This window comes from Cololabis saira, chromosome 11, assembly GCF_033807715.1.
Source record: "Cololabis saira isolate AMF1-May2022 chromosome 11, fColSai1.1, whole genome shotgun sequence".
NCBI classification, from domain to species: Eukaryota; Metazoa; Chordata; class Actinopteri; order Beloniformes; family Belonidae; genus Cololabis; species Cololabis saira.
The window spans coordinates 18,842,735-18,855,616 of record NC_084597.1 but is presented as its reverse complement, the minus strand read 5'-3'; the positions used below and the strand labels follow the sequence as shown (position 1 = coordinate 18,855,616).

The following is a 12,882-nucleotide window of genomic DNA, read 5'->3' as shown; positions in this document are numbered from 1 at the left end:
TTTCTTGGTTCCTTTGTTCTGTTTTACTTTCTCTTGGTCCAATGATTGTCCATGCCTGTGTCTTTCCATTCCCCATGAGTACAGATTCTTCTTTTCTGTTTCCCTGAGTCCATTTTGTTTAATCGTTGATTAAAACGCTTTTGCCTGTAACTTCTGCATTTGGGTTTTTTATATAACCTCATCATAACTCACACATTTTTATTTTATTTTTTTTGCAATTTGACATGGTGATGCATTTGTTTCCATCTTGCAGTTTAGTAAAGGGGTGCGACAGAACTATTCTATTTTATGTTGTACAATTTCACCGAGCATTGCATTGTCTGGCCTTGAGATCTGGCCTTGACACCTGGTTATTGCAGGGAAGTCCACTCCTGGGAAGATTATCATCTGCATTTAATGCTTTCTACACATGTCTTATGGTCTTATTCAAGATGGACTACAAATAAAAGGCCTCATAGCTCTTCACAAGCCGCTGGGAAGGAAACTTGGGTCATTGCTGATGTTGTCCCCCTTTGGTATTGTGTTAACACACACCTGAATGTTGCAGACCACCAAACTGAAATCTTCTGACCTTATAAAGGTGCTTAAACTTGGTGATCCATTAAGGCACATGATTTCAACTAACCCTCTTCATTTTTACAGAAACGCTGAAGGTGAATTTATTTTTTCACAAACTGCTTCTGGACATTGGTTTGGTTTTGTTAAATGAATAATGACAAAGAGTAATATGTCATGTGTTGTACTTAATTCACTGTGAGACCTTTTAAAGGGCCAGGTGATTGTTTGTCATCAGTGAAATGCATTGTGAACCCTTGACGTGTTTACCGTGAACTTTTACAGCGGCATGAGGGAACAACCAAATGATCCTCAGGGAACTGAAACAAACGGGCAGGGGATAACAATGCTTCCTGCTTGTTGCGCAGTCAAGAAAATATTAGATTTGACATTTAAAATTTGTTAGGGAGAGTCTCAGACATCGGCGGGGACAAAAGATAAGCAGGATGTACAGACAGTTTGATGACCAAGATACTTTATTTTTAAAGGTAAATGCCACTAAATCCATGGACAGTCACAAACATGAAATGCTGTCCAGGTTTAATGACAATAAGTACAACCTGGATGACTTCTAGGAAGGATACTTTCCTGTTGCATACATTCAGCGTAGAAATACAGATACGAACCAACAAAATTGTTTCTATGTTCATTAATATTTATCTATTAATCCTACAATGTGTGTTAATCTAAGATAAAGGATTCATATTTTTCAGACGTTAAATGCTGTAAGGGATTTACATTTGCTTACGATTGGTTTTCTGCAGACATCTACTTTGATTTCTTATCCTGCTCTTGGAAGAAGTCATTGCAGGCGACAGTCAGGGCGGCCACCAGCACAACAAACTCGTTGAAATCCACCTCGTTGTCTCTATTCGAGTCCAGGTCATTCATGATTTTCTCCACCAGCATCGGGTCTTTCTGAGACTGAACAGAGAGCAGACAAACGGTTATTAAAAATGAAAATCTGGTCAGTTTTCATTCTTAAGTTTGAATGATTTGGTCCTGAGCTTTGGACCTAATGTCATCAAGCCTTCAGGTCCCAGTTCGGTTAATCAAAGGAAAAAGAAGGGGTTTTACAAAATGTGCCAGACTCTCCCCACAATGGACTGTCCATTAGTTCACTTTTGTGAGTGGTTCAGCCCAGCAGAGCTTTATGCTGCCCCCATGTGGTCACAGGAGGTATTTCTTCATCCATCCATCCATCCATCCATCCATCCATCCATCCATCCCCTGTCTATACTAGTTTAATCCTTTGCAGGGTCACGGGGGTCTGCCAAAGCCTATCCCAGCTCACGTCGGGGTCAGATCTGGCTCACAGACACATGCCAAAACCGAAGTTTGTGAACCTTGGGACACGTTTGGCTCACATAGCACTTGGCAGTGTCGTAATTTAACAATAAGTGCCAAAGGTATCCCAGACTACACCCATGTGTGTCTGTTGTCTGGAACAAAAAATGTCCGGGGAACAGTCGCGGGGAGATTCAGCAGCCGGTCAGAAAGTCACGATGAAAGGAATCATATTCTACATCGTTCGGGTGTAAATCCCACTGAATTACTGCACAAAAGCCTTTTCAAAAATGTCTTTACAACTCTGTTCAAAAGGGAGTCATCCAGTCTGTCCACCGCCTATTCTTTGGGCTCTGCCTCTTTTGATTACATCTTAAACCGTTACATTACCCATTGTTTAGCTACAGCGTGATGTGAAGTTGGGTGGATATAAACGAAGCATACAACAAGGTTGTATGGTTCTGATCTGACCTGAGTCTGGGATGTCACAGTGACCTGGGCATTCGATCTTTTAACACTTCTCGGAGTTTCTGATTTGGAAAGTTACTTTAGACAATCAAATGTATGTTCTCAAGTACAGAATAAAAAAAAAAGTATTATATATTTCCTTTTACAGTCATAAAATGAAATAATGTATGGTTGTATGCAGTGTTGGGTGTAACGCGTTACAAAGTAACGCGTTACTGTAACGAGATTACATTCGCCAGTAACGCAGTAATGTAACGCGTTACAGTTGTAATCTGGGTAATCCCGTTATAGTTACTCTAAAACAAGAAAAAATACGTTACTTTAGTTACTTTAAGCGTTTCAACTACATGTAGAACGGGAGAACAGAAAAGAAAATCAAACTTGCCTTTCATGCGTCTTCACCATGCGCTGCAACACTTGTCTGACTTGAGGCTGATTTATGGTTCCGCGTTAAATCGACGCAGTGCCTACGGTGTAGGGTACGCGGCGACACACACCGTACGGTGCGCGTCGCCGCATACCTTACGCCGTAGGTTCTGCATGGTGTAACGCAGTACCATAAATCAGCCTTTAACGTGATCTTACGGGATTTTACGGGATTTTACGGGACTTCTGGTGCTGATCTGGGCACTGCAGTAATAAAGTTCCAACTACAGGACTGTCTCAGAAAATTTTAATATTGTGATAAAGTTCTTTATTTTCTGTTATGCAATTAAAAAAAACAAAAATGTCATACATTCTGGATTCATTACAAATCAACCGAAATATTACAAGCCTTTTATTATTTTAATATTGCTGATCATGGTTTACAGTTTAAGTTTAAGATTCCCAGAATATTCTAATTTTTTGAGATAGGATATTTGAGTTTTCTTAAGCTGTAAGCCAGGATCAGCAATATTAAAATAATAAAAGGCTTGCAATATTTCAGTTGATTTGTAATGAATCCAGAATGTATGACATTTTTGTTTTTGTAATTGCATTACAGAAAATCACAATATTCTAATTTTCTGAGACAGTCCTGTATATGTTGTTCATTGGCAATCGAGTTAGGGTGCAGCTCTGGTGATTTTGCGGAGTAATCCAAAAGTAATGTAACTAGTAATGTAACTAGTTACTTTCAGCAACCAGTAACTAAGTAGTGTAAGGGATTACTTTTTTTAAAAGTAACTAGTAATATGTAATGGATTACTTTTTTTGAGTAACTACCCCAACACTGGTTGTATGTATGGTATGTATGGTTGTCTGTGTGTAAGTGGTCTTGTGATGGGCTGGCGACTCATCCGGGGTGTACCCACGCCTTTCCCCACACAGGGATCGGCTCTAAAAGGAGCATTTTCACCCTTTTAAAAAAAAAAAAAAATCCCGTCCCACAGTCGATAGCAGCATATTAATACTGCATATGTACATATGCAGTAATATATCAATGTTTTTTTCTTGTGTCAAAGTTTTTTGGCATCAGAAACTTTGAGATGAGGTGTCTCCTCCCAAAGATACCTGCAGCTCGTGGGACGGAGGACATCATGGTCTATTTTTGGAGGTTATTTGGGCCACTAATGATAATGACGACGATGGTGATGATGTTTAAGCACCTGCGGTAAAGATAAGACCTGTGAAGGTGCCAGAGGTTCCAGATCTCAGCTGTTTTGTGGACTCATTGGCCTCAATCATTGAAAATCTCAGACTTTCCCATGATCATGCAGACTCAGGACCTGGATTTATCTCAAATGAGATATTCATCTCCCTAGTATGCACATCCCTTGTTTTGAAATGCACCCGTAATGCGGGGGCCACCAGCGGTTGCACGCCCATAACATGATAGCAATCAATGAAAAATCAATTTCCTCTCAAAACGTTAGGAGGCTGAATCATCTGTAAACGGCATCATCTAATTTGACCTTTTGAGTGAGCAAGACGAGGGTGAGGCATTCTCCGAAGATCCCTCAGCTTTTTATAACAACTACTATTGGGCATAGGGGAAAATCCAGATGAGAATAAAGAAAATTTTCCACAATACGAAGACAAATGAATATAAAGCATAAACAAGTGCACAGGAATGCAACGTAATGATGAAATGATGAAGTTTACCGTGAGGAAGTCAGTGAGCTCGCTGTTCAGCAGCTCCTTCAGCTCACCCTTGTTGAGTTTGTGTTTGTCTCCATCATTTCCAGAGTAGTTGTAGAAGACTCTTATCAGTGCATCCATGGCGCCCTCGAGCTGGCTCGGCATACTGAAAAAATATTTAAAAAAGAAGAATTGAACCACCTCTAAAGCATAATAGACATAAATGAAACCAGTAAAAATGAGTGGGTGATGGAGGTCCTCTCACCTAGTTGGAGACCCGTGCAGGTGTGAAGAGAGATGCAGCAGCACAGCTTGTTTGTTAGGAAATGAGCAGAGCTTGGTGGGCCATCGCCTCTATCTTTGTGGAGATAATTAATTCCACAGGTGAGAAGCATGTGGCAACCGCCTTCCCTCCACATTAAATCAGTGCAGTTGAGTGAAAAAGGAAAACATGCACCAGTGTAACCTCTGAGCTCTCTTGGGTGTTCGTCACGTGTAGTTGTTCACATATGCATCTGCTTGATGCATCCCTGAAGTAACTCTAGCAACACTTTATTAGACGGAGGATATGTTAAGACCTGTCTGAATGCTGCGGTTGAACAACCGTTGGAAAGTAGGACAGAGAGAGAGAGAGAGAGAGAGAGAGAGAGAGAGAGAGAGAGAGAGAGATGTGGCTTGAAGCTCCAGAGATCACCATGAATTCACTGGGGTGCAGCTGACTTGATGCAACTGAGCTTATGACATCACGTGCAACGTTGGTAGGTAGTGTAGGGCAGTGTCTCCCAACCTGGGGTCCAGGGCCCCCCTGGGGGGGCGCCAGAGATCTCTGGGGGTGCGCGGAACTTTGTCTGCTTTGAGGATATGCAGTTGTAAAAATTATATTTGCGCATGTTAAATAAATAAAAAATCATAATAACACACCTAATGGAATACTGTAATCCAAGTCTGTATAAACCCACTTAGTATTTTAAAATGACCAAAATATATTATATATAAATATATAAGTTATTTAGCAGGATAAAAACTTAAAAACGTATTATTATATCATTATTCAACATTTAATCATACTACTACTCTGACAGGTTGTTAAAGGAAAAATGGTAAAAAATTTTGCCCTCATATTTAAAGGAGCTTGAGGCTCCTTTTAAGAAATGAGACTCTCTAGCGCCACCCTTCACCACGACGGCCGTTGGGGGTACTGCAGCCAACAGTGAAGCCGGTGTTGTGCCAAAAAGTGATTGCCTGCCAGAATCTGATTTCTCCCCTGAAAATGGGTCTTTTTTTACCTTCCAAAATTGGATTGAAGGCCAAATACAGTTAATGAAAGGTTGTTTCTACCTAAATATGATTTGATCTCATTCTTGAGCTTCATAATATAAACACTAGAGCTCACAGGATTGCTTTTAACTCTTTTAAAGCACCATTACAACACAAAATAGGCATTTTCACCTGCCAAAAATTGATTGAAGGCCAAATACAGTTAATGAAAAGTTGTTTCTGCCTAAATATGACTTGATCTCATTCTTGAGCTTCATAATCTGAAAACCTGACGTTTCAGCGCTATCGTTCAACGGGCTGATGTGCGCGCTCCCGCAGCCAGAAATCAAAAGAAATCAGATTCTGGCAGGCAATCACTTTTTGGCACAACACCGGCACGGGAGAACGGGGAGAACGTGCATGCAGCGTCATGTGACGTCACATCCGCAGCCCAGCGCGGGAAATTCGGGACCGAATTGCAGCACATTTTGCAGCACACAGCCTGTTCAAGGCAAAGGAGAGATACACTAGAGGAAACATTCTTTTTGGTTTGGAACGCTTCATCTGACATTATTACTAGAAAAATTAAAATGTATACGGATTTTTTTCATAAATCCTGCCTCAATCCAGCCTCAAGCTCCTTTAAAAGAGACATTTTTCAGAAATTCAATTATTTTTTGTGCGTATTTTATACATTGGTGACACAAAATGAAGGTGAGAAAGACAAAGTCATATGTATACAGGGTAAACCAAAGAGAAATGTATCACAAAAACATAATTAATGTTCATTTTTCAATTAAAGATTTGTATCGAGTCACTCTTTTGGTGCTAGTACGTACGGGTCGGGGGGCCTGGCTGGTCTTAAACACAAGTAGGGGGGGCTCCAAGGAACAAAGGTTGGGAACCACTGGTGTAGTTTATAGTACAACCCTGGTTGCTGAGCCGGTGTCGGAGGTCAACATCGCTGCTTTATGTGCCGGCTTTGACTGCATCATCTCTGGTATGACTTGGATGAATCGGGGCGGTGGGGGGCTGTTTACATGTGTGCTAAATAAATCTGCACTGGGGAGCAAAAGTGGGCGGTCTTTTCTCTTGTTTTTTTCCTGGGGCTGTTTTCATCCAACATGACGACACAACCATCGAACAGTCACTTAATCAAGCATGCATCACTTAAAATGACAGTTAAACGGCCTGACATTTGGACATCTTACAGTTTAAATTAATTTTGAACCTCTGAAAGTCAGGTAATGCAGAAGATGACAAAAATCCTCTACCCAATATCACCGAAATGGTCAGCAAGATACCTGGAAATCAACAGGTCTTTTTATCAGCTATTTGAAGCAGAAAAATATTGTAGAAGTCAGTTTTAACTGTCATGACTTCTACTGGAGGAATTTGTTGGAGCAGGCTATCAAGAGAAAAATATGGTAGGTATTAATTTTACTTTGTTCCAAGTGCTTAAGCCTTGGTGGCACTTTAAGTAGAACTATAACACTAGCTGTTCATTTGACCATTATTTCATACATGCATTATGTTAACAGTTCCATGTTTGGATGTCTCTTGGATGCTCGTATTGTCTGTCGTCCTCATCACCACCGCAGAAGACCAGATTTTCCCTGTGAGACAACAAAGGTCTGAAATGAACTGATACTTGTGTTAAGTTGGGTGTTTTTTTTTTTTTTGGTTTCCCCGTGTCATTTGTGTAGAAGATGGATGGGATAAGCGGGGATGAGGAAGGACGTCATCCAGCGAAGGAGGCCAGGGCAGAGTCGAGTCCCGGATTCTGCCGAAGGACTCGTTGAGCTCGCAGATGAAACTTTCCACAACAGAAACCTGTTTTTTCAGCCCAAACCTGGAACAGTAGCAGACATGAACCTTCAGCCTCTGGGACACAGCAAGAGTTTAACACAGGTGAAGCATTCAGCCTATAAAACCAGTGCGATACTGTCCTGTTGGCTCAGATGAATGTCATGATAAATAAACCTGACAATGATGTAGTGATGTCATCACAGCCATCGCCTGTCATTTAAGTCTCCATGGGAATATATATGTCTTTCAATGCTCTGCAGTGATTTACTCTGTTGTTGCGTTTGTACTTATATTTTATTTCAAAGGTGCCTCTAGGTTACATTTTCTCCAGAAGGTATACTGTACGTGGTTCATCTTTTTTAAGTGGTATAAACTTGATATTGCAGATGAATATAAATAGATAAATAAATGAAAGCTAGCATGTTTATTCCTGCCCTTGCTTTTCTCCATTTTCACCTTGTGTTTCCAGCTTGTCCTGCTTTCATCACTGGGTTTATTTTTAGCAGCTGCAGCTTTCATCCTTTTGTCATTTCGTGTCCAATGGTCCTTCTCGTGCACGACCGCCCCTCCTCTGTCACCGTGTCACAACTGACAGAGGAGAATAACACTCTCCACAGAGCATCCCCAAGGGGATGCCAGTCCTGCGTACCTGCAGCTTTGAAGAAAATCATTTTCCATTTGTTTTGGTGACGAAACTGTTTCCCTTCGCTGTGGTAAATATTATTCAGGAAGTGTCCTGTGTCACATCAAATATCAACTCACACCACATCAAACCCGGAGAGGTTTTAGTAGGAATACCGCAGAATCCACAAAGGACAGTTATTTTAGATATCAGCAAGAAAGTAGGTCTTAATACTGTACATGACTGTATGAAAAAACGAGATCACTAATAAAATTCATTCATAAAATGTGATCATAACTGTACTGAACGAAACACAAAAAATGAATATTATTGGGGTTTTGATGTTCTAAAGTGGATTCCTGTTTGGGGAAAAGGGGATCATATTTCATCCACCTGACAGATAATCCATCATTTCACCTTCACTCATGTACCTTTAGGTCTTCTGCAGCATCTCCTGGTCACCACAGAGACAGCAGGCACAACGAGATGTTTAGGGCGGACAAATGAAGTCAGAGATGATGAATGAAGTAGGACTGCTGTCATTTATGCTCTATCCGACGGACATTGTCTCATGCCAAAGGACGTGTTGAAGGGAGCAGCTGGAATCTCAAACTACGAATTGCTTCAGCTTTTGTGGTCAATTTGCTTTAGTTCCTGAGGAACAACACAGTACTGAATGCTGATCTGTTTCTTGCTGTAAGTGAACCAAACAGATGTAAAAGTGCTTGCTGCTCCCACTAGGGGGCCCTGTGCTATGACCACGCTCTACGTAGGAGAGACAACCACAACCTTTATAAAAAGAGTTGGACAAGCCTCCTGTGTCGTCACCAATAGCGTTTGAATCAAATCAAATCAAATCAAACTTTATTTATATAGCCCTTCTCATACAAATAATGCAACACAAAGTGCTTAACAAAAAACAAATAAACATAAAACTTATTAATGCCCTGCCCCCCTCCCCCCTCCCCGCAGACACAAGCACACTACAATTCACCTAAGTTATACACACAGACACACACACAGACACAAAGTGTAGACATGGCTAGGCACAGAGGATCCAGGTGAGGAAACGGTAACAGGGAGACGTCCACGCCAGGAGGTCCCATAGCCCGCAGCTACAAGGGGGGGGGCCCTCAGAGACCATCCCGGCCCGGACGGATAGAGGAGTCCACACCACAGCGGTAAAGCTGTGGTGCAGAGCTCCACAACCATGCAGGCCAGAACGACCCCCAGGACGACCCCCTGCAGGCCAGAGTCACTCCCAGCATGGAGGCTCCCCATGAGGAAACACTGGAGATAAAAGCTACAAGAAAGCAGGATAAAATACACTAAAAGAGTTTAAAAAGTATAACATAACATAAAATCCTAAAAGTATGTCTAGAAAGCAAGACATTAAAAACTAAAAGAATAAGACAGTAAAATGTATAAAATAGACCATAAATAATGACTAGAATATTTAGATAAAACATGAGATTAAACAAAAATAAAATATGATAAAAAAGGATAAACTAAATATAAAACAGAGCAGTAAGATCCAATAAAAATAAGGGTGAGCATAAGAAATTTAAAAGAGTTAAATGAGTCAGTTAAAAGCCTGATTAAAGAGATGGGTTTTGAGCCTCTTTTTAAAAACATCAACATTGAAGACGGCTTCTGAAGTCTTGTTTTCATCAGGGTCCTGGTCTTATGACTATTAACAGTTGGAATGGCTCAAAGTGTAAATGGAAGGTGTGCAGGGTGTATACGAGGCTGGCAACACTGAAACGAAGACTAGCAGAACTCCACCGGGACCCAGGATCATTCGGCCACCGCCTCAGGCGATTTGACCCCTTCTTGTTGGGCAAGCTTACCGGCATCATGACTCGATGCTGCGGGTACCAGCACGCTTCCACTGTCTAAGGAACCTGAAATTATCTGCTCGGTAGGCACAAGCTAAACCCCATCCTCGCACTGTTTCGTAAATATTCATGGGTGGGTCCACGGCTCCTTCAGCCGATCCATGCTGGAGGAGCTACCATTTCAATGTCTGCTAGCTGAGACTCCCCTCAGACTTGCCCCTTATTGCTAAACTCTGTCCTCTGACCCTTCCGGGCCACTTTACTTCAGCCATTTACGGGGGTCAAATCAACAGCACGACCAAACATATTCTCTGTGAAATACAAATGGCTGTGCTTTATCAGGTCTTAATTCACAGCTCAGAAGTCAATACAGTGCTAAGTTCCAAGTAAATGCATTATTTCAGCATCAACAAAAACACACTATCATAGAAGTTTACAGTTTTTAAATTCCTGCTGAGGTAAAGCAAAGAATATGAATATCTTAACAAATTGTTAGAATTTCATCAGAGCATTGAATTACAGAAAAACAAAGCGTCAACCCTCGATCACAACTGCATGTGTGCTTGTGTCTTGTATTTGGCCTCGACAGTGTTGATTCAGGGCAACTGTAAACTCAGTCACAAATCCATCAGATGTCAAACAAATCAGCTTTTTCTTTATGCTTCTGGGCCACGTCTAGGCCGTCACAAGACTTGCAGCAAGCCATGTAAAAGCAGATTAAAGCCAAATCCCCCTGTTATCAGGGGAGTTTCTAAAAAACGTGCTGAATCATCTTCTTGAGGAACGATAGATACCCAAACAAATGCAGCACGGTAAAAACTTGATTTGAGCATGTAAATATAAACGTCATAAATAATGCATGATTGTGATTGAAACAGATTTCATCTCATGCATCACATTTTGGTAATTGATTAATTATCCATATCCTATTCAATCCTATTCAGGATGACAGGGGAAGGCTTTAACAGGTGAGTCTCTCTTTGGTCACGGTTTGGTTTTTGCTGCCCTCTGGAGGCTCGTATCGGGGGTGTAAGATGCAGACAGGTCCCACTGCATTTATCAAGTGTCATAGTACCCTACATCCGATCAGTAACCAGAGCAGTGCATTTTAACGTGCTGGCATGACTTTACCGGGTGTGAAAGTACAACATGTATCATATTCCAGATGAATATTGGATGTGAAGTGTTTCAAAACATCTACAAATTTCACACCCATTGCCCTTGCTATGAACTACACCCTTCCTGTCTGAGATTTGCAGTTGGACGCGAGTTTTGGACAATGTCATCCTCAATGCAAAGATGAGGAAGTTCATGGTTTTATTAAATGTAATTTTAAACACAGTTTTTTTCTTATGTGTTCATTTGCATTCTTAAGCAATTTTGTTGATCTACTCAGTTTTACTTTTGTAAAGAACCTTTGTGTGTGAAATCTGTAACACAAAAAAACTTCTCATGCAGTTTATTAACAGTTTATTAACTGCAGCTCCATTCTGGTCAAAGGACATGTCACATTAAAGGAAAAGAGACCTTTTAGTGCTGATACAGACTTATGTTTCCAACAGTTTGTGCATCGTATCATAACAGCACTCGTAGTGACGACTTCTGGTGGTGGGTCCACCTGGAGGAAGTCCAGCATTGTTTTTGTAGCACTATTGTTCCTACACTGGTCTGCCTGAGAGACAGCAGAGCTCTGAATCTGGCAACTGCAGAAAAGCCTGTTTACAAACTTGTTTTTTTGTAGCATGAGTTGTATCATAATCAGGTAGGAGCCCATGACTGTCACCAAATTCAGCTTGATCTCCTCCCTGAGAGATCTTGAGAGACCAGATCTTCACCTTTAAATGCTGCTCATTTCTGGGTCTATCTGCCTTCAGATTTGTCTTCAGTGCCTGTGAAAAGACCCTCAATTAAACTGAGATTGGGCAATTGAAGAATTTTCAATTGCTTTGCCCTCAACAAGTCTTGAGTTTTTTGTCAGTGTGTTTAGGGTCATTAACAACCTAAACTATGATGCTTTTGCAGCATTCATTTTAATGTAATCAGATAGTTTAGCCCTGTACACACTTCCACATCATCAGTAAACACCAGCAAGCTCTTTCCATTGGCAGCCAAACATCCCCGTACCATAAAACTACCTCCACTGTGTTCGACACATGATGTCATCTGTTTTGTGCTCTTTTTTATTTCCAGACTTTTCTCTTCCATCATATTGTTTTATGTTGATTCTCAGTGTAATGATAACCTTGTTCACTTGCACTGAGATCTCCGTGGACTTCATGTTGGCATCTCAAGTCAAACAGTTGCCAAATACCAAATCAATACCTGACATCAACTCCAGACCTGCAGACCTGGTTTAAATTTTTTTTAATTAATAATGGAACTACACCTGGCCACTAAACTACTTTTTTGTCCCAAACACTGATTATTCACATTTGTTACGTTATTTTATCATTAGAAGTATCTGTGAATTTGTACACTGCAAAAACTAATTTCTTAGAAAGTTAGAAAAAAAGCCTAAAATTACAAGCTATTTTAGACCATTGTGCTGGTTTTGTAGTCATGAACATTTCTATTACTTCATTGGCAGAACTGATTTTTATAAAAACAAAACAATGTTGACTAGATTTAGGAATATTAGGCTTGTTTGTAGAGGAGCTGTCAGAAGAAATCAAAAGTATAGCTCCCATGTCAGCTCTCTGCAGAATCATTTCATCGCACCATAGAAACAGAGCTGCGGTCGCTGCTCCAGATCTGTCCACTTTTCTTTTGAAATCGCATATCTTTTGACAACTTTTCCATGATTAATGACTCTTTGGCTCGTGTCGTGCGTGTACGTGCGTGTGTGTTCATCAACAGGCTCGTTATTTGTACACGGGAGTGTAAGCGGATGTTTGTGCGTAAGTGGTTTATATTTTTTTACTCCGTTAATGTCGACAGCTGAGACACAGCATCCTTTGGCTTTTTGTGACAAAGTCAAATTCACAG

General features: G+C 40.8%; 1 protein-coding gene across 1 annotated transcript; it reads right to left on the bottom strand.

Annotated features, from left to right (window-relative positions):
* Nucleotides 1–1,120: 1,120 nt before the first annotated feature.
* s100z (S100 calcium binding protein Z) lies at nt 1,121–7,299 on the bottom strand. The gene is made up of 4 exons (XM_061733898.1): nt 7,153–7,299; nt 4,637–4,729; nt 4,396–4,537; nt 1,121–1,479 (listed from the first exon to the last, which is right to left on the bottom strand). The coding sequence occupies exons 3-4, from the start codon at nt 4,534–4,536 to the stop codon at nt 1,324–1,326; spliced, it is 297 nt and encodes a 98-aa protein (XP_061589882.1). The 5' UTR covers nt 4,537; nt 4,637–4,729; nt 7,153–7,299; the 3' UTR covers nt 1,121–1,323.
* Nucleotides 7,300–12,882: the final 5,583 nt, after the last annotated feature.